The 23,741-nt window shown below is 51.6% G+C and overlaps 1 protein-coding gene across 2 annotated transcripts in view; it reads right to left on the bottom strand.

Annotated features, from left to right (window-relative positions):
- The window catches only part of LOC144488618 (myosin-10-like), a 40,378-nt gene extending 24,139 nt beyond the window's left edge, over window positions 1-16,239 (bottom strand). For both annotated transcript variants that reach the window (XM_078206682.1, XM_078206681.1), the window contains exons 1-2: window positions 15,869-16,239; window positions 1,578-1,734 (exon numbers count right to left, since the gene is read on the bottom strand). In XM_078206682.1, coding sequence (XP_078062808.1) covers window positions 1,578-1,734; window positions 15,869-16,213 — 502 coding nt within the window. In that variant the 5' untranslated portion in view covers window positions 16,214-16,239. The remainder of the gene's footprint in view (window positions 1-1,577; window positions 1,735-15,868) is intronic.
- Window positions 16,240-23,741: the final 7,502 nt, after the last annotated feature.

Below are 23,741 nucleotides of genomic sequence, written 5' to 3'. Positions count from 1 at the left end.
AGTTCTGGTCTCCATAATCCCTCGGTTAGACCACACACAGAGCACCGTGCACAGTTCTGGTCTCCGTATCCCTCAGTTAGATCACACTGGGAGCACCACATAGTTCAAGTCTCCGTATCCCTCAGTTAGATCACCTTTGGAGCACTGGGGACCGGAAGAGGCCATTCTGCCTCTTGCTAACTGTGCGGCCCTGTGAATGAGTGATCCACACAATCCCCCTCCCCAAATGTTTCCCCATCGAGTATTTCTCCAGTTGCCCCTTTGGAAAGTTCCTGTTGAATCTGCTTCCGCCGCCCTTTCAGGCAGCGCCTTCCAGATCACAACAACTCGCTGCGTTCAAAATAAACATTCCCTCACCTCACCCCCCCCCTCACCCCCTCTGGTTCTTTTCCCAATCGCCTTCAATCTGTGTCCCCCTCTGGTCCCCGATCCGCCTGTCACTGGGAACAATTTCTCTTTATCGACCCCCGTCACAATCGATTGTCGTAAAAACCCATCTGGTTCACTAATGGCACCGTCCTTACCCTGCCTGGCCTACATGTGACTCTAGACCCTGACACTCAGCGATGTGGTCGACATCCCTCTGAAATGCCCCCAGCAGGACACTCAGTTGAAGGGGCAACTGGGGATGGGCAACAATTGCCAGTGACGCCCACATCCCAGGAAAGAATAAGTTCAGAAAAGTTACAGCTATTTATACATAGGGACTGGCCTTCTGCAACCAAGAGGGATACGATCCGGCATCGGACTCAATCAAACAAAATCCCAGGAGATAATAGTTCTTCGGGGCATTCTCCTTGGCAACGCCTCAGCCAATCAGAGCGAGGGTGCCAACAAAGTGGGACATTGCTCTCAGAGATAAGCTGCTCCCTCTGAAATTTGGGATTCTTGTTTCCGTCTCCAAGAGGTGCGACAGCAATTTTGTTGTTTTACAGACATTTTACCAGGTGTTTCTCTTTATCAACGAAACTTTATATTGCCGAATATAATAAAGAAATAAAAGTGAATGATTGTCAGCGATGGCCGGCCTGAATATCAGCAGAGTTCATCAGTCATACAGAATTAGAGTTAATGAATAATCTCGTCCTCATCCTGCCTGGTCACGGAAAAACAGAGGAGATGACAATCTTCTGGCATTAAGGAAGAGCCAACACAAATGGCGGCCAACCCCTTTGGAGGATAGAGAGGATTCACATCACATTTAACAGGGCCGAGAGGGGCCATTCAGACCGGCATCTCCGTGTCGATGCTCCCGTTCCCCATGACACTCCACCCGCCACACCTACTCTTCATTTCACCCTCCTCGCGATATCCTTCAATTCCTTTCCCCCTCGTATGTTTACCCAGAGTTATGTCAACACCCGACACACTGATACCCGCCCCTCAGGCCACTCCCTGTGGGAGCGAGAGCCACATTCTCCCCGCTCTCTGGGTAAATAACTTTCTCCTAGATTCCCGCCCCCTTGCTTGGATATATTTGTGACTGTCTCGTATCAATGTTTCCCCCCGCTGACTGGAGGCAGCAGGGGGATGGGGGAGGTGGGGGAGGCAGTTCGAAGGTTCCCCACTGAGCTTACCTTGCAGCATGCTGCGATAGGCTGTCTCCGAGATGGCGTAGATGTGGGGGGGGACCTCGTGCCGTTTCTTGCCTCTGTACATTTCCACAATCTGCTCGGTGTAGATGGGGAGGTTTTTGTACGGATTGATGACCACACAAAACAACCCCGAATACGTCTGTGAGGAAGAGAACGAGGCAGTCAGAAACAGGGAAACAACAATGATAGGTCAGCTCCCACATGCACACAGACAAAACTCTGAGCCAGTGTGTCCACATTCACACACCACTCTCTTCATCTCACATCCCCAAAGTCTCCATATCCTTCTCTTCCTTTCACTCTTATGTATTTACCCAGATTTTGCACAATTGTGCACTGTGCTCCCAGTGTGGTCTAACCACTGGATATGGAGATTGGAACTATGCACGCTGCTCCCAGTGTGGTCTAACCAAGGGATACGGAGACCAGAACTGTGCACGGTGCTCCCAGTGTGGTCTAACCAAGGGATATGGAGACCAGAACTGTGCACGGTGCTCCCAGTGTGGTCTAATCGAGGGATACGGAGACTGGAACTGTGCACGGTGCTCCCAGTGTGGTCTAATCGAGGGATACGGAGACCGGAACTGTGCATGGTGCTCCCAGTGTGGTCTAACCAAGGGATACGGAGACCAGAACTGTGCATGGTGCTCCCAGTGTGGTCTAACCAAGGGATACGGAGACCAGAACTGTGCACGGTGCTCCCAGTGTGGTCTAACCAAGGGATACGGAGACCGGAACTGTGCATGGTGCTCCCAGTGTGGTCTAACCAAGGGATACGGAGACCAGAACTGTGCATGGTGCTCCCAGTGTGGTCTAACCGAGGGATAGAGACTGGAACTGTGCACGGTGCACCCAGTGTGGTCTAACCAGGGATATGGAGACTGTAACTGCCCGGACACTGGAAGTGGGGGGCGGGGGGAAGGAAGAGGAGGAAAGAGAGGCCTCCACTGCACTTGTGGAGTGGAGGCCCAAGTGGAGCCCAATGCTGAGAACAAAACACCCTGCCCCCTCACCCCCTCACAGCAACAAAACATTGGCTGTGGAATACATTGTGGGACAATGCCAACTTCTCCATTTCGGCAGGAAGAGTAGCTACCAGTGCAGAGGGATCTGGGTGTCCCGGCGCATAAATCACAAAAAACCTGCAGGCAACTACAGCAAGTGGTTAGGAAGGTAAATGGTCTTTATTGCAAAGGGGGATGGAGTATAAAAGTTGGGGAAACCTCGCTACGACTGTACGGGGCATTTGGTGTTTCCGCAGCTGGAGTACTGCGCAGAGTTTTGGTCTCCTTACTGAGGGAGGGATAGACTCGCATTGGAGGCAGTTCGCAGAAGGTTCACTGGCCCGATTCCTGGGGTGAAGGGGATTGTCTAGCGGGGAAAGGTTTGAGCAAATTGGGGCCTGTAATCCATTGGGAGTTTAGAAGAACGAGAGGGGATCTTATTGAAACATAACAGATCCTAAGGGCGGGGGGGAGGGGGGCTTGACAGGGGGGATGCTGAGAGGATGTTCCCCCCCACTTGGGGAGGGAATCTAGGATGGGGTGGGGGGCGCGTGGCAGAGTTTCAGAATAAGGGAGTGTCCCACTGAAGACAGAGAGGAGGAGGAGGAATTTCTTCCTGGGGGTGGGGTAACAGAAACAGTCGGCCATTTGGCCATAGAACCAGAGAAAATTATAGCTCAGAAACAGGCCTTTTGGCCCTTCTTGTCTGTGGCCGAACCATTTTTTGCCTAGTCCCACTGACCTGCACTTGGACCATATCCCTCCACACCCCTCTCATCCATGAACCCGTCCAAGTTTTTCTTACACTTTATCCGATAGCTCATTCCACACTCCCACCACTCTCTGCGTGAAGAAGCCCCCCCTAATATTCCCTTTAAACTTTTCTCCTTTCACCCTTAACCCATGCCCTCTGGTTTTTTTCTCCCCTAGCCTCAGCGGAAAAAGCCTGCTTGCATTCACCCTATCTATACCCATCAAAATCTTATACACCTCTATCAAATCTCCCCTCAATCTTCTACGCTCCAGGGAATAAAGTCCCAACCTATTCAATCTCTCTCTGTAACTCAGCTTCTCAAGTCCCGGCAACATCCTTGTGAACCTTCTCTGCACTCTTTCAACCTTATTTACATCCTTCCTGTAACTAGGTGACCAAAACTGTACACAATACTCCAAATTCGGCCTCACCAATGCCTTATATAACCTTGATGTGGAGATGCCGGCGTTGGACTGGGGTAAGCACAGTAAGAAGTCTCACAACACCAGGTTAAAGTCCAACAGGTTTATTTGGTAGCAAATACCATAAGCTTTCGGAGCACAGCTCCTTCGTCAGATGGGGTGGATATCTGTTCTCTGGGGGGGGGGGAAGGGAAGGGTAAAACTAAGGGAAGTATAACAGTCAATGGAAAACAAAGCAGCAGATATCCACTCCATCTGACGAAGGAGCTGTGCTCCGAAAGCTTATGGTATTTGCTACCAAATAAACCTGTTGGACTTTAACCTGGTGTTGTGAGACTTATTACTGTTATATAACCTTACCATAACACTCCAACTTTTATACTCGATACTCTGATTTATAAAGGCCAATGTACCAAAGGCACTCTTTATGACCCTATCCACCTGTGATGTCACTTTTAGGGAATTCTGTACCTGTATTCCCAGATCCCTCTGTTCAACTTAGGCCCTTCAAACCTGCTCCACCATTCATTTTGATCATGGCTAATCATCAAATTCAATATCCACTTCCCTTCCACATCCCTTGATCCCTTTAGCCCCAAGAGCTATATCTAATTTCTTCTTGAAATCACACAACGTTTTGGCCTCAACTACTTTCTGTGGGAGTGAATTCCACACATCCACCAGCCTCTGGGTGAAGAAATTTCTCCTCACCTCAGTTCTAAATGGTTTACCCCTTATCCTCAAACTATGACCCCTAGTTCTGGACTCCCCCACCATCGGGAACATTCTTTCTGAATCTACCCTGTCAGAATTTTACAAGTTTCTATGAATAGGATGGTCGCAAGGACTTTAATTAGCAAGCTGGGGGGGGGGAAGGGAAGGGTAAAACTAAGGGAAGTATAACAGTCAATGGAAAACAAAGCAGCAGGTTAGCATGTGGGGAGAAGGTTTCAACTACATCGAAAATCAGGAAAAAAGTTAAAAGGAGAACTCAGGAAGCATTAGGATTCAAAAAGAAAGTACAAAAGCTAGCATAAGGGCACTTTATCTGAATACTCGTAGCATTCGAAACAAGGTAAATGAGTTGACGGCACAAATCATTGCGAACGAGTATGATTTGGTGGCCATTACAGAGACAGGGTTGCAGGATGGTCATGACTGGGAGTTAAATATCCAGCGAAATCAGACTGTTCAGAAGGACAGACAGGAAGGTAAGGGAGGTGGTGTAGCTCTGATATTTAAGGATATCAGGGCAGTAGTGAGAGATGATATAGGTTTGATGGGAAAAAAGTTGAATCCATTTGGGTGGAAATTAGAAATAGTAAGGGAATAAAGTCACTGATAGGTGTAGTCTATAGGCCACCAAATAATATCACAGTGGGGCGAGAAATAAACAAAGAAATAACTGATGCATGTAAAAATGGTACGGCAATTATCATGGAGGATTTTAATCTACACATCAATAGGTCAAACCAGTCAAGGCAGCTTTGAGGAGGAGTTCATAGAATGTATCTGCGATAGTTTCCTTGAACAGTATGTAATGGAACCTATGAGGGAGCAAGCTATCCTAGATCTATTCCTGTGTCATGAGACAGGAATAATTAATGATCTTGCAGTTAGGGATCCTCTCGGAAGCGATCACAGTATGGTTGAACTTAAAATACAGATGGAGCGTGAGAAGGTAAAATCCAATACCAGTGTCTTGTGCTTAAACAAAGGAGACTACAATGGGATGAGGGAGGAGTTGGCTCAGGTAGACTGGGAGCAAAAACTTTAGGGTGGGACCATTGAGGAACAGTGGAGGACTTCCAAAACGATTTTTCACAGTGCTCAGCAAAAGTATATACCAGTGATAAGGAAGGACTGTAGAAAAATAGGTAATCAGTCATGGATATCTAAGGGAATAAAGGAGGGTATCAAATTGAAAGAAAATGCAAACAAAGTGGCAAAGATTAGTGGGAAACTAGAGGATTAGGAAATCTTTAAAGGTCAACAGAAAGCCACGAAAAAGCTATAAAGAAAAGTAAGATGGATTTTGAGAGTAAACTAGCTCAGAATATAAAAACAGATCGCAAAAGTTTCTACAAATATATAAAACAAAAAAGAGTGGCGGAAGTAAACACTGGTCCTTTAGAGGATGAGAAGGGGGATGTAATAACTGGAAATGAGAAAATGGCTGAGGCATTGAACAGATATTTTGTGTCGGTCTTCACAGTGGAAGACACAAATAACATGCCAAAAATTGATGCCAGGAAGGCTGTGGCAGGTGAGGACCGAGCAACTATCATTATCACTAAAGAGGTAGTGTTGGGCAAGCTAATGGGGCTAAAGGTAGACAAGTCTCCTGATCCTGATGGAATGCATCCCAGGTACTAAAAGAGATGGCAGGGGAAATAGCAAATGCACTAGTGGTAATTTACCAAAATTCGTTAGATTCTGGGTGGTTCCCGCAGATTGGAAAACAGCAAATGTGATGCAACTGTTTAAAAAAGGAGGTAGATAAAAGGCGGGTAACTATAGGCCAGTGAGCTTAACTTCTCTACTGGGGAAAATGCTTGAATCTATCATCAAGGAAGAAATAGCGAGACATCTGGATATAAATTGTCCCATTGGTAAGACGCAGCATGGGTTCATGAAGGCAGGTCATGTTTGACTAATTTGGTAGAATTCTTTGAGGACACTACGTGCTCAGTGGACAATGGGGAACCTGTGGATGTGGTGTATCTGGATTTCCAGAAGGCATTTGACAAAGTGCCGCACCAAAGGCTGCTGCATAAGATAAAGGTGCACGGTGTTACAGGTCATGTATTAGCATGGATAGAGGATTGGTTAACTAACAGAAAGCAAAGAGTGGGGGTAAATGGGTTGTTTTTCTGGTTGGCGATCAGTGACTAGTGGTGTGCCTCAGGGATCAGTGTTGGGACCACAATTGTTTACAATTTACACAGATGATTTGGAGTTGGGGACCAAGTGTAGTGTGTCAAAATTCGCAGATGACACTAAGATGAGTGGCAGAACAAAGTGTGCAGAAGACACAAAGTCTGCGAAGGGATATAGATAGTCTAAGTGAGTGGGCGAGGGTCTGGAAGATGGAGTACAATGTTGGTAAATGTGAGGTCATCCATTTTGGTAGGAATAACAGCAAAATTGACTTTTATTTAAATGGTAAAAAATTGCAGCATTCTGCTGTGCAGAGGGACCTGGGTGTCCTTGTGCAGGAATCACAAGGAGTTGGTTTGCAGGTGCAACAGGTAATTAAGAAGGCAAATGGAATTTTGTCCTTCATTGCTAGAGGGATGGAGTTTAAAAACAGCGAGGTTATGTTGCAGCTGTATAAGGTGCTGGTGAGGCCACACCTGGAGTACTGTGTACAGTTTTGGTCTCCTTACTTGAGAAAGGATATACTGGCACTGGAGGGGGTGCAGAGGAGATTCACTAGGTTGATTCCGGAGATGAGAGGGTTGGCTTATGAGGAGAGACTGAGTAGACTGGGACCACACTCATTGGAATTCAGAAGAATGAGGGGAGATCTTATAGAAACATATAAGATTACGAAGGGAATAGATAAGATAGAAGCAGGGAAGTTGTTTCCATTGGCAGGTGAAACTAGAACGAGGGGGCATGGCCTCAAAATAAGGGGGGGGGCAGATTTAGGACTGAGTTGAGGAGGAACTTCTGCACCCAAAGGGTTGTGAATCTGTGGAATTCATAGAAATCATAGAAACCCTACAGTGCAGAAGGAGGCCATTCTGCCCATCGTGTCTGCACCAACCACAATCCCACCCAGGCCTACCCCCACATATTTACCCGCTAATCCCTCTAACCTCCGCATCTCAGAACTCTAAGGGGCAATTTTTTTTTAACCTTGGCCAATCAACCTAACCCGCACATCTTTGGACTGTGGGAGGAAACCAGAGCACCCGGAGGAAACCCACGCAGACACGTGGATGTGCAAACTCCACACAGACAGTGACCCAAGCCGGGAATCTAACCCAGGTCCCTGGAGCTGTGAAGCAGCAGTGCTAACCACTGTGCCACCGTGCCGCCCATTCCATTGAAGCAGTTGAGGTTACCTCCTTGAATGTTTTTAAGTTAAGGATACATTTTTGAACAGTGAAGGAATTAAGGGTTATGGTGAGCGGGTGGGTAAGTGGAGCTGAGTCCACAAAAAGATCAGCCATGATAGAAACATAGAAAACTACAGCACAAAACAGGCCCTTCGGCCCCACAAGTTGTGCCGAACCTATCCCTACCTTTTAGGCCTACCAATCACCCTCCATCCTATTAAGTCCCATGTACTCATCCAGGAGTCTCTTAAAAGACCCTATTGAGTTTGCCTCCACCACCACTGACGGCAGCCGATTCCACTCGCCCACCACCCTCTGTGTGAAAAACTTCCCCCTAACATGGGCGGCACGGTAGCACAGTGGTTAGCACTGCTGTTTCACAGCTCCAGGGTCCCGGGTTCGATTCCCGGCTTGGGTCACTGTCTGTGTGGAGTTTGCACATTCTCCTCGTGTCTGCGTGGGTTTCCTCCGGGTGCTCCGGTTTCCTCCCACAGTCCAAAGATGTGCGGGTTAGGTTGATTGGCCAGGTTAAAAATTGCCCCTTAGAGTCTTGGGATGCGTAGGTTAGAGGGATTAGTGGGTAAATATGTGGGGGTAGGGCCTGGGTGAGATTGTGGTCGGTGCAGACTCGATGGGCTGAATGGCCTCCTTCTGCACTGTAGGGTTTCTATGATTCTATGATTTCTCCTGTACCTACCCCCCAGCACCTTAAACCTGTGTCCTCTCGTAGCAGCCATTTCCACCCTGGGAAAAAGCCTCTGAGAGTCCACCCGATCTATGCCTCTCAACATCTTATATACCTCTATTAGATCTCCTCTCATCCTACGTCTCTCCAAGGAGAAAAGACCGAGCTCCCTCAGCCTATCCTCATAAGGCATGCCACTCAATCCAGGCAACATCCTTGTAAATCTTATTGAATGGTGGAGCAGGCTCGAGGGGCCAGATGGCCTACTGTTGCTCCTTGTTCTTATGTTCTAGATCCCCTCTCGCTCTTCTAAACTCCAGTCAATATAATCCTAACCGACTTAGTCTCTCCTCATATGACAGACCTGCCATCCCAGGAATCAGTCTGGTAAACCTTCGCTGTACTCCCTCTATAGCAAGTACATCCTTCCTCAGATAAGGACACCCAAAACTACACACAATATTCCAGGTGTGGCCTCACCAACGCCCTGTACAATTGCAGCAAAACATCCCTATTCCTAACTCAAATCCCCTCGCTATGAAGGCCAACATCCATTTGCCTTCTTTACTGCTTGCTGTACCTGTACGCTTACTTTCAGCGACTGATGCACGATGACACCAAGTTCTCGCTGAGTATCCACCTCTCAATTTATACCCATTCAACGCTACTGGAATTCCAATAGATTCATCAAGCATGATTTCCCCTTTGTAAATCCATGCTGACTTTGTCTGATTATACCACTGCTTTCCAAATGCTGAGCTATCTAAGCCTTGATGATGGACTCTGGCAACTTCCCCAGTACTGACATTAGGCTCACTGGTCTATATTTCCTTGTTGCTCTCTACCTCCCTTTTTGAATAGAGGGCTTACATTAGCTACTCTCCAATCTGTAGGAACCAGTCCAGGGTTCAAAGAATTGTGGAAAATAACCACCATTGGATGTATTAACTGCAAGGCTACTTCCTTAAATACTCCGGGATGAAGCTTATCAGGACCTGGAGATTTATCCACCTTCAATCCCAATTTCCCCAAAACCATTTCTTTACGAATACTAATTTCCTTCAGCTCCTCACTAAAACTTGTTGCTTTCAGAACTTTTGGTAATTAGGAAATTTGGCATGTCTACTATGAATCTCACCCCAATTTTTGCAGGTGCACCACAGAAAGCATTCTTTCTGGTTGTATCACAGTTTGATATGGCTCCTGCTCTGCCCAAGACCGCAAGAAACTACAAAGGGTTGTGAATGAAGCCCAGTCCATCACTCAAACCAGCCTCCCACCCATCTACACTTCCTGCTGCCTCGGCAAAGCAGCTGGCATAATTAAGGACCCCACGCATCCCTGACATGCACTCTTCCATCTTCTTTCGTAGGGAAAAAGATACAAAAGTCTGAAGTCAAATACGAACCGACTCCTACTGCCATCAAACTTTTGAATGGATCTACCAAATATTAAGCTGATCTTTCTCTACACCTTAGCTGTGTCTGTAACACTATATCCTGCACCAGGTGGCACAGTGGTTAGCACTGCTGCCTCACAGCGCCAGGGACCCGAGTTTGATTCCCAGCTTGGGTCACTGCCTGTGTGGAGACTGCACGTTCTCCCTGTGGGTTTCCTCCGGGTGCTCCAGTTTCCTCCCACAGTCCGAAAGATGTGTTGGTTAGATGCATTGGCCATGCTAAATTCTCCCTCAGTGTACTCGAACAAGCGCCGGAGTGTTGCGACTAGGAGATTTTCACAGTAACTTGATTGCAGTGTTAATGTAAATCTACTTGTGACACTAATAAATAAAACTTTTTTAAAAGCTCTCCTTTCCTTCTCTCCTAGCGCTCTATGAACGCAAGGAACAATACTTTTCACTGTATACCAACACGTGACAATAATAAATCAAATCAAACTTTATTCATGTCTTCCTTGTGACGACAGAAGCAAAGTACAAATTTAGTTCCTCAGCCATTTCTTGGTCCCCTATTATGAATTCTCCCATTTCTGACTGTAAGGGGCCTACATTCATTTTAAGTTTATTTATTGGTGACACAAGTAGGCTTACATTAACACAGCAATGAAATTACTGTAAAAATCCCCCCCAGTCGTCACACTCTGGCGCTTGTTCGGATACACTGAGGGGGAATTTAGCACGGCCAATGCACCCTAACCAGCACATCTTTCAGAATGTGGGAGGGAACCAGAGCACCCGGAGGAAACCCACGCAGACACGGGGAGAATGTACAGACTCCGCACAGACAGTCACCCAAGCCGGGAATTAAACCCATGCTAACCACTGTGCCACCGTGCCGCTTGTCAATCTTTTTCCCTTTACATACCCATAGAAACTTTTACAGTCAGTTTTTATGATCCCCCGCCAGCTTAGTTTCCTATTCTATTTTCCTCTTCTTAATCAGTCCCTTAATCCTCCTTTGCTGAATTTTAAACTGCTCCCGATCCTCGGGCCTATTGCTTTATCTCACCAATCTGTATACTTCTCCCATGAATCTGATACTATCTCTGATTTCCCATGTAATCCATGGTTCAGCCACAATTCCCTTCCCACTCCTGCCCCAAACAGGAATAAACAAGTTCTGGAGTTCACCTATTTGTTCTTTAATTGCCTGCCCCTGCCTTTCCACTCTAGAAATTCCTCCTCAATTACACTGTGACTAATCTGACTCTCCCTGCCCCACTCTACCTTCCTCGCGTTTCCCGATCCTACGGTTTGTTTTTACAGTGTCCTTATCTGACTCTGGCCCTTGATTTCTCTGCTATCCCTTTTCCCATTCTCTTTGCTGTCTTTTCCCCTTGCTCTTGATTCCCCCTGCCCTGAACCCTTACATGATTTCCCATCCACCACCATTAGTAGGAGTAATAAGGTAGCAGGCTAGAGGGGCTGAATGGCCCACTCCTGCTCCTAAATCTTATTTTCTCAATCTCACCACGTTAATAGAAAGTCCTTGATCTTGTGTAGTGGTTTGGGTAAACAGAGCCTGCACCCACACCTGGGGCACAGCAGAGCTTAATGAAGCAAGGACAGATCCAGGGATGTATCCAACTCAATGGTTGACTGCTGTCCGCCATTGCTACCATGCCCAACCCCCCCCCCCCCCCCCCCGCCCCCCCTCTCCGCCGTCACCATCAGGGCAACAGGGCACCGCGTTTGATTGTCAGGAGTGGTCAACACACAAGGAGCGTCGCTCCGTTCAATCACTCCCAACACACCCCTCTCGAGGCAGCAGCGAACTGTAAAACCAGGCACAGGCCTCGGGAGGGCGAGGGCGGGAGGGCGAGGGCGGGAGGGCGAGGGCGGGAGGGCGAGGGCGGGAGGGCGAGGGCGGGAGGGCGAGGGCGGGAGGGCGAGGGCGGGAGGGCGAGGGCGGGAGGGCGAGGGCGGGAGGGCGGGAGGGCGAGGGCGGGAGGGCGAGGGCGGGAGGGCGGGAGGGCGAGGGCGGGAGGGCGAGGGCGGGAGGGCGAGGGCGGGAGGGCGAGGGCGGGAGGGCGAGCACTCCTTATCTTACTCTAGCCTTTGAAATCAATAAAAATCTGGAATTAAGAATCTTCTGATGACCACCTAACCAGCATGTGGGAGGAAACTGGAGCACCCGGAGGAAACCCACGCAGACACGGGGAGAACGTGCAGACTCCGCACAGACAGTGACCCAAGGCCGGGAATTGAACCCGGGTCCCTGGCGCCGTGAGGCTGCAGTGAGAACCACTGTGCCACCAGCAGAGGAGACATTTCAGAGGGTAGTTAAGAGTCAACCACATTACTGCGACTCTGGAGTCACATGTAGGCCAGAACAGGTAAGGACGGCAGATTTCCTTCCCTAAAGGACATTAGTGAATCAGATGGGTTTTTTCTGACAATCGACAATGGTTTCATGGTCATCAGCAGATTCTTAATTCCAGATTTCTATTGAATTCAAATTCACCATCTGCTTAGTTTGAGCCTGGGTCCCCAGATCTTGTTCTGGGTCTCTGGATTACGAACCCAATGGAAATACACTGTGCCAATGCCTTCCCACCGTGTGGGGGCCCTGGAGAGTGTACAGCTGCACTCAGTGTCTGGAACTTCTCTTCTCCTCTCTGCCCCTCACTCCCAGCACACATCCCCCAGTTAAATACGACAGGAGTGGTTAAATCACAGGGCAGAGTGCATGAACCAGGCTTGACATTCCTCCAGTGTTTGACCCAGGGATGCTCTAATCAAGCTGTCAAGGATGATTCAAGTATTTCAAAGAGTCCGGGGCGAGGAGAGAGGGGGCAGAACCCTAGATTGAGCCAGGCCATTTGAGGGTTGGGGGGGGGGGGGGGGGGGGGGGGGCGGATCTGGAGGCAAATCTGCCCCTCGAGGAAGATTACTATCACCAAATCATAAGGCGCATTTATCGATGGTCATTGTCTGTCTCAGAGGAGCCACTTTTCATCAGAACGGCGAGTGTCGGCCTGGATTGTGGAGCTCAAATCCTAGAGTATATACATCTACCTCCGACAGTGCAGCACTCCCTCAGTACTGGCACCGGGGGGAGTGTCGGCCTGGATTGTGGAGCTCAAATCCTAGAGTATATACATCTACCCCCGACAGTGCAGCACTCCCTCAGTACTGGTACCGGGGGGAGTGTCGGCCTGGATTGTGGAGCTCAAATCCTAGAGTATATACATCTACCCCCGACAGTGCAGCACTCCCTCAGTACTGGCACCGGGGGGAGTGTCGGCCTGGATTATGGAGCTTAAATCCTAGAGTATATACATCTACCTCCGACAGTGCAGCACTCTCTCAGTACTGGTACCGGGGTGGGGAGTGGGGGGGGGGGGGGGGGGGGGGGCTGAATTGTACAGCAGGATTTTATGTTCTGGCATTATTCCTTATCATTTACAAACAAGGATTGGAGCCATGTCGTCACCGTGCCCTCCAGCTCACCCCACCCAGCAGGCACACCTAACTGCTGTCAGCTCTGAGTTCAGAGATCATGTCAGACTAACAACACAATGCCACACATCCCTATCCCCGTAAACAGGAGCAGTGCCACACAGCAGCCACTCCCTGACTGTGAACAAACCTCCACTGGAGAGTCACGCAGTCACGACACTCACATCTCCACACCTCAATGTAATTAAACCTCATTAAGAACATTCACAGCAACACTATTCATGTAAATTGAGTTTGTGTCTTTACCCCAGTACCTCTAAAGTCTCTCTAAAGAGAGAGGGAGAGAGAGAGGGAGAGAGAGAGAGAGGGAGAGAGAGAGAGAGGGAGAGAGAGAGAGAGGGAGAGAGAGGGAGAGAGAGAGGGAGGGAGCGAGAGAGGGAGCGAGAGAGGGAGCGAGAGAGGGAGCGAGAGAGGGAGCGAGAGAGGGAGCGAGAGAGGGAGCGAGAGAGGGAGCGAGAGAGGGAGCGAGAGAGGGAGCGAGAGAGGGAGCGAGAGAGGGAGCGAGAGAGGGAGCGAGAGAGGGAGCGAGAGAGGGAGCGAGAGAGGGAGCGAGAGAGGGAGCGAGAGAGGGAGCGAGAGAGGGAGCGAGAGAGGGAGCGAGAGAGGGAGCGAGAGAGGGAGCGAGAGAGGGAGCGAGAGAGGGAGCGAGAGAGGGAGCGAGAGAGGGAGCGAGAGAGGGAGCGAGAGAGGGAGCGAGAGAGGGAGCGAGAGAGGGAGCGAGAGAGGGAGGGAGAGAGGGAGGGAGAGAGGGAGGGAGAGAGGGAGGGAGAGAGGGAGGGAGGGAGGGAGGGAGGGAGGGAGGGAGGGAGGGAGGGAGGGAGAGAGAGAGGGAGAGAGAGAGGGAGAGAGAGAGGGAGAGAGAGAGGGAGAGAGAGAGGGAGAGAGAGGGAGAGTGAGGGAGAGTGAGGGAGAGTGAGGGAGAGTGAGGGAGAGTGAGGGAGAGTGAGGGAGAGTGAGGGAGAGTGAGGGAGAGTGAGGGAGAGTGAGGGAAGAGTGAGGGAGAGTGAGGGAGTGTCAAAGACGAACCAAGAGGGGGAATGAGGGAGAGGAAAGGAGCGCACGAGTGAGGGATGAATTTGAACAGGAGGATGAGAATTGTAGGGTCTGCAGGAGGTTACAGAGATAGGGAGGGAGGGAGCGAGGGAGGGATTTGAACAGGAGGATGAGGATTGTAGGGGCTGGAGGAGGTTACAGAGATAGGGAGGGAGGGGGCGAGGGAGGGATTTGAACAGGAGTATGAGGATTGTAGGGTCTGGAGGAGGTTACAGTGATAGGGAGGGAGCGAGGGAGGGATTTGAACAGGAGGATGAGAATTGTAGGCGCTGGAGGAGGTTACAGAGATAGGGAGGGAGCAAGGGAGGGATTTGAACAGGAGGATGAGAATTGTAGGGTCTGGAGGAGGTTACAGAGATAGGGAGGGAGTGAGGGAGGGATTTGAACAGGAGGATGAGAATTGTAGGGTCTGGAGGAGGTTACAGAGATAGGGAGGGAGGGAGCGAGGGAGGGATTTGTACAGGAGGATGAGGATTGTAGGGTCTGCAGGAGGTTACAGAGATAGGGAGGGAGGGAGCGAGGGAGGCGGCGAGGGAGGGATTTGAACAGGAGGATGAGGATTGTAGGGTCTGGAGGAGGTTACAGAGATAGGGAGGGCGGGAGCGAAGGAGGGATTTGAACAGGAGGATGAGAATTGTAGGGGCTGGAGGAGGTTACAGAGATAGGGAGAGAGGGAGCGAGGGAGGGATTTGAACAGGAGGATGAGGATTGTAGGGGCTGGAGGAGGTTACAGAGATAGGGGGCGAGGGAGGGATTTGAACAGGAGGATGACGATTGTAGGGTCTGGAGGAGGTTACAGAGATAGGGAGGGAGGGGGCGAGGGAGGGATTTGAACAGGAGAATGAGAATTGTAGGGGCTGGAGGAGGTTACAGAGATAGGGAGCGAGGGAGGGATTTGAACAGGAGGACGAGGATTGTAGGGGCTGGAGGAGGTTACAGAGATAGGGTGCGAGGGAGGGATTTGAACAGGAGGATGAGGATTGTAAGGTCTGGAGGAGGTTACAGAGATAGGGAGGGAGGGAGGGAGGGAGTGAGGGAGGGATTTGAACAGGAGGATGTGGATTGTAGGGTCTGGAGGAGGTTAGAGATAGGGAGGGAGGGGGTGAGGGAGGGATTTGAACAGGAGGATGTGGATTGTAGGGTCTGGAGGAGGTTAGAGATAGGGAGGGAGGGAGCGAGGGAGGGATTTGAACAGGAGGATGGGAATCGTAGGGTCTGGAGGAGGTTACAGAGATAGGGAGGTATATCATGTATTTTATGGCTGGTCTGAAGGATGAGTTCAGACGCGACGAGCTGCCAAGCTTCAGAAGGCTGTCCCACACCAAGGGACATGCAGGACCACAGACAGCACTCTGACAGACACTCACGTAGATGAGGCCCGAATAGTAGCGATCCTTCAGGTTGTGGAGTACCGACGCCTCGTTCAGGCAGGTCAGCTCCGCCATGTCCTCCACCTTGGCGAACTTGGGCGGGTTCATCCGCTGCACATCGGCCTTGGCCACGGTCACCCGCCGCCCGCTCTCTGCCAGCTCGACCACCACCTCGTCAGCCCGCTCCTCTACCACGGCTGCTGCCTCAAAGCCATGCCGCTCTGAGGGCACCCACACCAGGCGGCGGGCCGTCCAGTCGGCCTGGGTGGCAGGGTTGCCCGTGTAACCATGGTCAGCAAAAAGGTAGCGCTCTGCGTCATCGTGGGAGGCCTGGCGTGCCATCGCTCCGTCCAGCCGGTGTCCCGTCTACCTGCAGGGGGGCGTGAGAAAGGGGACAATTAGCATCGCCACAAATACCAGAGTTACACAGCGACAGACCCCTCCCCACCAGTACTGTACCCCAGTGTTATACAGTGACAGAGCCGTCCCCACCAGGACTGTACCCCAGTGTTATACAGTGACAGACCCGTCCCCACCAGCACTGTACCCCAGTGTTATAGTGACAGACCCCTCCTCACCAGTACTGTACCCCAGTGTTATACAGCGACAGACCCGTCCCCACCAGCACTGTACCCCAGTGTTATAGTGACAGACCCCTCCTCACCAGTACTGTACCCAGTGTTATACAGCGACTGACCCGTCCCCACCAGTCCTGTACCCCAGTGTTATACAGTGACAGAGCCGTCCCCACCAGTACTGTACCCCAGTGTTATACAGCGACAGACCCGTCCCCACCAGCACTGTACCCCAGTGTTATAGTGACAGACCCCTCCTCACCAGTACTGTACCCAGTGTTATACAGCGACTGACCCGTCCCCACCAGTACTGTACCCCAGTGTTATACAGCGACAGACCCATCCCCACCAGCACTGTACCCCAGTGTTATACAGTGACAGAGCCGTCCCCACCAGTACTGTACCCCAGTGTTATACAGCGACAGAACCGTCCCCACCAGTACTGTACCCCAGTGTTATACAGTGACAGAACCGTCCCCACCAGTACTGTACCCCAATGTTATACAGTGACAGAACCGTCCCCACCAGTACTGTACCCCAGTCTTATACAGTGACAGACCTGTCCCCACCAGTACTGTACCCAGTGTTGTACAGCGACAGACCCGTCCCCACCAGTACGGTACCCCAGTGTTATACAGCGACAGACCCATCCCCACCAGTACTGTACCCCAGTGTTATACACTGACAGACCTGCCCCCACCAGGACTGCACCCCAGTGTTATACAGCGACAGACCCGTCCCCACCAGTACTGTACCCCAGTGTGAAAAGTGACAGACCTGTCCCCACCAGTACTGTACTCCAGTGTTAAACAGCGACAGACCCGTCCCCACCAGTACTGTGCCCCAGTGTTATACAGTGACAGACCCGTCCCCACCAGTACTGTCCCCCAGTGTTATACAGCGACAGACCCGTCCCCACCAGTACTGTACCCCTGTGTTATACAGCAACAGACCTGCCCCCACCAGTACTGCACCCCAGTGTTATACAGCGACAGACCCGTCCCCACCAGTACTGTGCCCCAGTGTTATACAGTGACAGACCCCTCCTCACTAGTACTGTACCCAGTGTTGTACAGCGACTGACCCGTCCCCACCAGTACTGTACCCCAGTGTTATACAGTGACAGAACCGTCCCCACCAGTACTGTACCCCAGTGTTATACAGTGACAGACCCGTACCCACCAGTACTGTACCCAGTGTTGTACAGCGACAGACCCGTCCCCACCAGTACTGTACCCCAGTGTTATACAGCGACAGACCTGCCCCCACCAGTACTGCACCCCAGTGTTATACAGCGACAGACACGTCCCCACCAGTACTGTACCCCAGTGTTATACAGTGACAGACCTGTCCCCACCAGTACTGTACTCCAGTGTTAAACAGCGACAGACCCGTCCCCACCAGTACTGTGCCCCAGTGTTATACAGTGACAGACCCGTCCCCACCAGTACTGTCCCCCAGTGTTATACAGCGACAGACCCGTCCCCACCAGTACTGTACCCCTGTGTTATACAGCGACAGACCTGCCCCCACCAGTACTGCACCCCAGTGTTATACAGCGACAGACCCGTCCCCACCAGTACTGTGCCCCAGTGTTATACAGTGACAGACCCGTCCCCACCAGTACTGTCCCCCAGTGTAATACAGCGACAGACCCGTCCCCACCAGTACTGTACCCCAGTGCTGTACAGCGACAGACCCGCCCCCACCAGGACTGCACCCCACTGTTATACAGTGACAGACCTGTCCCCACCAGTACTGTACTCCAGTGTTAAACAGCGACAGACCCATCCTCACCAGTACTGTACCCCAGTGTTAAACAGCGACAGACCTGACCCCACCAGTACTGTACCCCAGTGCCATAGTGACAGACCCGTCCCCACCAGTACTCTAACCGTGTTGTACAGTGACAGACCCGTCCCCACCAGTACTGTACCCCAGTGTCATAGTGACAGACCCATCCGACCAGTACTGTACCCCAGTGTCATAGTGACAGACCCGTCCCCACCAGCACTGTACCCCAGTGTTATACAGCGACAGACCCGTCCACCAGTACTGTACCCCAGTGTTGTACAGTGACAGACCCGTCCCCACCAGCACTGTACCCCAGTGTCATAGTGACAGACCCGTCCCCACCAGTACTGTACCCCAGTGTTATACAGCGACAGACCCGTCCACAGGTACTGTACCCCAGTGTTGTACAGTGACAGACCCGTCCCCACCAGCACTGTACCCCAGTGTTATACAGTGACAGACCCGTCCACCAGTACTGTACCGCGGTGTTATACAGTGACAGACCCATCCCCACCAGTACTGTACCCCAGTGTTATACAGTGACAGACCCATCCCCACCAGTACTGCTCCCCAGTGTTATACAGTGACTGACCCATCCCCACCAGTACTGTACCCCAGTGTTATACAGTGACTGACCCATCCCCACCAGTACTGTACTCCAGTGTTATACAGTGACAGACCCATCCCCACCAGTACTGCTCCCCAGTGTTATACAGTGACTGACCCATCCCCACCAGTACTGTACCCCAGTGTTATACAGTGACTGACCCATCCCCACCAGTACTGTACCCCAGTGTTATACAGTGACAGACCCATCCCCACCAGTACTGCTCCCCAGTGTTATACAGTGACTGACCCGTCCCCACCAGTACTGTACCCCAGTGTTATACAGCGACAGACCCATCCCCACCAGTACTGTACCCCAGTGTTATACAGCGACAGACCCATCCCCACCAGGACTGTACCCCAGTGTTATACAGCGACAGACCAGTCCCTGCCAGTACGGTACCCCAGTGTTATACAGCGACAGACCCGTCCCCACCAGTACTGTACCCCAATGTTACAGTGACAGACCTGTCCCCATCAGTACTGTACCCCAGTGTTATACAGTGACAGACCCATCCCCACCAGGACTGTACCCCAGTGTTATACAGCGACAGACCAGTCCCTGCCAGTACGGTACCCCAGTGTTATACAGTGACAGACCCGTCCCCACCAGTACTGTACCCCAATGTTACAGTGACAGACCTGTCCCCATCAGTACTGTACCCCAGTGTTATACAGTGACAGACCCGTCCCCACCAGTACTGTACCCCAATGTTACAGTGACAGACCCGTCCCCACCAGTACTGCACCCCAGTGTTATACAGTGACAGACCCGTCCCCACCAGTACTGTATACCAGTGTTATACAGTGACAGACCCATCCCCACCAGTACTGCACCCCAGTGTTATACAGTGACAGACCCGTCCCCACCAGTACTGCACCCCAGTGTTATACAGTGACAGACCCGTCCCCACCAGTACTGTATACCAGTGTAATACAGTGGCAGACCCATCCCCACCAGTACTACACCCCAGTGTTATACAGTGACAGACCTGTCCCCACCAGTACTGTACCCCAGTGTTATACAGTGACAGACCCATCCCCACCAGTACTACACCCCAGTGTTGTGCAGTGACAGACCCATCCCCACCAGTACTGTACCTCAGTGATATACAGTGACAGACCCGTCCCCACCAGTACTGTACCCCAGTGTTATACAGTGACAGACCCGTCCCCACCAGTACTGTACCCCAGTGTTATACAGCGACAGACCCATCCCCGCCAGTACTGTACCCCAGTGTTATACAGTGACAGACCCATCCCCACCAGTGCTGTGCCCCAGTGTTATGCAGTGACAGACCCATCCCCACCAGTACTGTACCCCAGTGTTATACAGCGACAGACCTGTCCCCACCAGTACTGTACCCCAGTGTTATACAGTGACAGACCCGTCCCCACCAGTACTGCACCCCAGTGTTATACAGTGAGACCCGTCCCCGCCAGTACTGTACCCCAGTGTTATACAGTGACAGACCCGTCTCCACCAGTACTGTATCCCAGTGTTATACAGCGACAGACCCGTCCCCACCAGTACTGTACCCCAGTGTTATACAGTGACAGACCCGTCCCCACCAGTACTGTACCCCAGTGTTATACAGTGACAGACCCACCCCCACCAGTACTGCACCCCAGTGTTATACAGTGACTGACCCATCCCCACCAGTACTGTACCCCAGTGTTATACAGTGACAGACCCGTCCCCACCAGTACTGTATACCAGTGTTATACAGTGACAGACCCATCCCCACCAGTACTACACCCCAGTGTTATACAGTGACAGACCTGTCCCCACCAGTACTGTACCCCAGTGTTATACAGTGACAGACCCGTCCCCACCAGTACTGTACCCCAGTGTTATACAGTGACAGACCCACCCCCACCAGTACTGCACCCCAGTGTTATACAGTGACTGACCCATCCCCACCAGTACTGCACCCCAGTGTTATACAGTGACAGACCCGTCCCCACCAGTACTGTATACCAGTGTTATACAGTGACAGACCCATCCCCACCAGTACTGTACCCCAGTGTTATACAGTGACAGACCCATCCCCACCAGTACTGTACCCCAGTGTTATACAGTGACAGACCTGTCCCCACCAGTACTGTACCCCAGTGTTATACAGTGACAGACCAGTCCCCACCAGTACTGTACCCCAGTGTTATACAGTGACAGACCCATCCCCACCAGTACTGTACCCCAGTGTTATACAGTGACAGACCCATCCCCACCAGTACTACACCCCAGTGTTGTGCAGTGACAGACCCATCCCCACCAGTACTGTACCTCAGTGATATACAGCGACAGACCCGTCCGCACCAATACTGTGTACCTGTGTTATAGTGACAGACCCGTCTCCACCAGTACTGTATCCCAGTGTTATACAGCGACAGACCCGTCCGCACCAATACTGTGTCCCTGTGTTATACAGTGACAGACCCGTCCCCACCAATACTGTACCCCAGTGTTATACAGTGACAGACCCACCCCCACCAGTACTGCACCCCAGTGTTATACAGTGACAGACCCATCCCCACCAGTACTGTACCCCAGTGTTATACAGTGACAGACCCGTCTCCACCAGTACTGTATCCCAGTGTTATACAGCGACAGACCCGTCCCCACCAGTACTGTACCCCAGTGTTATACAGTGACAGACCCGTCCCCACCAGTACTGTACCCCAGTGTTATACAGTGACAGACCCACCCCCACCAGTACTGCACCCCAGTGTTATACAGTGACTGACCCATCCCCACCAGTACTGTACCCCAGTGTTATACAGCGACAGACCCATCCCCACCAGTGCTGTGCCCCAGTGTTATGCAGTGACAGACCCATCCCCACCAGTACTGTAACCCAGTGTAATACAGTGACAGACCCGTCCCCACCTGTACTGTGCCCCAGTGATATACAGTGACAGACCCGTCCCCACCAGTACTGTGCCCCAGTGCTATACAGTGACATACCCGTCCCCACCAGTACTGTACCCCAGTGTTATACAGCGACAGACCCGTCCCCGCCAGTGCGGTACCCCAGTGTTATACATCGAAAGACCAATCCAACCAGTACTGAATCCCAGTGTTATACAGTGACAGACCCTTCCCACCAGTACTGTACCCCAGTGTTATACAGTGAGACCCTTCCCCGCCAGTAATGTACCCCAGTGTTATACAGTGACAGACCCAACCCCACCAGTACTGTCCCCCAGTGTTATACAGTGAGACCCGTCCCCACCAGTACTGTCCCCCAGTGTTATACAGTGAGACCCATCCCCACCAGTACTGTACCCCAGTGTTATACAGTGAGACCCGTCCCCACCAGAACTGTACCCCAGTGTTATACAGTGAGACCCGTCCCCACCAGTACTGTACCCCAGTGTTATACAGTGACAGACCCGTCCCCACCAGTACTGTACCCCAGTGTTATACAGTGACAGACCCGTCCCCACCAGTACTGTACCCCAGTGTTATACAGCGACAGACCCATCCCCGCCAGTACTGTACCCCAGTGTTATACAGTGACAGACCCATCCCCACCAGTGCTGTGCCCCAGTGTTATGCAGTGACAGACCCATCCCCACCAGTACTGTACCCCAGTGTTATACAGCGACAGACCTGTCCCCACCAGTACTGTACCCCAGTGTTATACAGTGACAGACCCGTCCCCACCAGTACTGCACCCCAGTGTTATACAGTGAGACCCGTCCCCGCCAGTACTGTACCCCAGTGTTATACAGTGACAGACCCGTCTCCACCAGTACTGTATCCCAGTGTTATACAGCGACAGACCCGTCCCCACCAGTACTGTACCCCAGTGTTATACAGTGACAGACCCGTCCCCACCAGTACTGTACCCCAGTGTTATACAGTGACAGACCCACCCCCACCAGTACTGCACCCCAGTGTTATACAGTGACTGACCCATCCCCACCAGTACTGTACCCCAGTGTTATACAGTGACAGACCCGTCCCCACCAGTACTGTATACCAGTGTTATACAGTGACAGACCCATCCCCACCAGTACTACACCCCAGTGTTATACAGTGACAGACCTGTCCCCACCAGTACTGTACCCCAGTGTTATACAGTGACAGACCCGTCCCCACCAGTACTGTACCCCAGTGTTATACAGTGACAGACCCACCCCCACCAGTACTGCACCCCAGTGTTATACAGTGACTGACCCATCCCCACCAGTACTGCACCCCAGTGTTATACAGTGACAGACCCGTCCCCACCAGTACTGTATACCAGTGTTATACAGTGACAGACCCATCCCCACCAGTACTACACCCCAGTGTTATACAGTGACAGACCTGTCCCCACCAGTACTGTACCCCAGTGTTATACAGTGACAGACCCATCCCCACCAGTACTACACCCCAGTGTTGTGCAGTGACAGACCCATCCCCACCAGTACTGTACCTCAGTGATATACAGTGACAGACCCGTCCCCACCAGTACTGTACCCCAGTGTTATACAGTGACAGACTCGTCCCCACCAGTACTGTACCCCAGTGTAACACAGTGACAGACCCGTCCCCACCAGTACTGTACCCCAGTGTGATACAGTGACAGACCAGTCCCCACCAGTACTGTACCCCAGTGTTATACAGTGACAGACCTGTCCCCACCAGTGCTGTGCCCCAGTGTTACAGTGACAGACCTGTCCCCACCAGTGCTGTACCCCATTGTTATACAGTGACAGATCCGTCGCCACCAGTACTGTACCCCAGTGGTATCCAGTGACAGACCTGTCCCCACCAGCACTGTACCCCAGTGTTATACAGTGACCGACCTGTCCCCACCAGTGCTGTACCCCAGTGTGATAGTGACAGACGTGTCCCCACCAGTGCTGTACCCCAGTGTTGTACAGTGTGACCCGTCCCCGCC

This window comes from Mustelus asterias, unplaced genomic scaffold (genome assembly GCF_964213995.1).
Source record: "Mustelus asterias unplaced genomic scaffold, sMusAst1.hap1.1 HAP1_SCAFFOLD_1715, whole genome shotgun sequence".
Taxonomy (NCBI): domain Eukaryota; kingdom Metazoa; phylum Chordata; class Chondrichthyes; order Carcharhiniformes; family Triakidae; genus Mustelus; species Mustelus asterias.
This window is presented reverse-complemented; position numbering and strand designations above follow the sequence as displayed.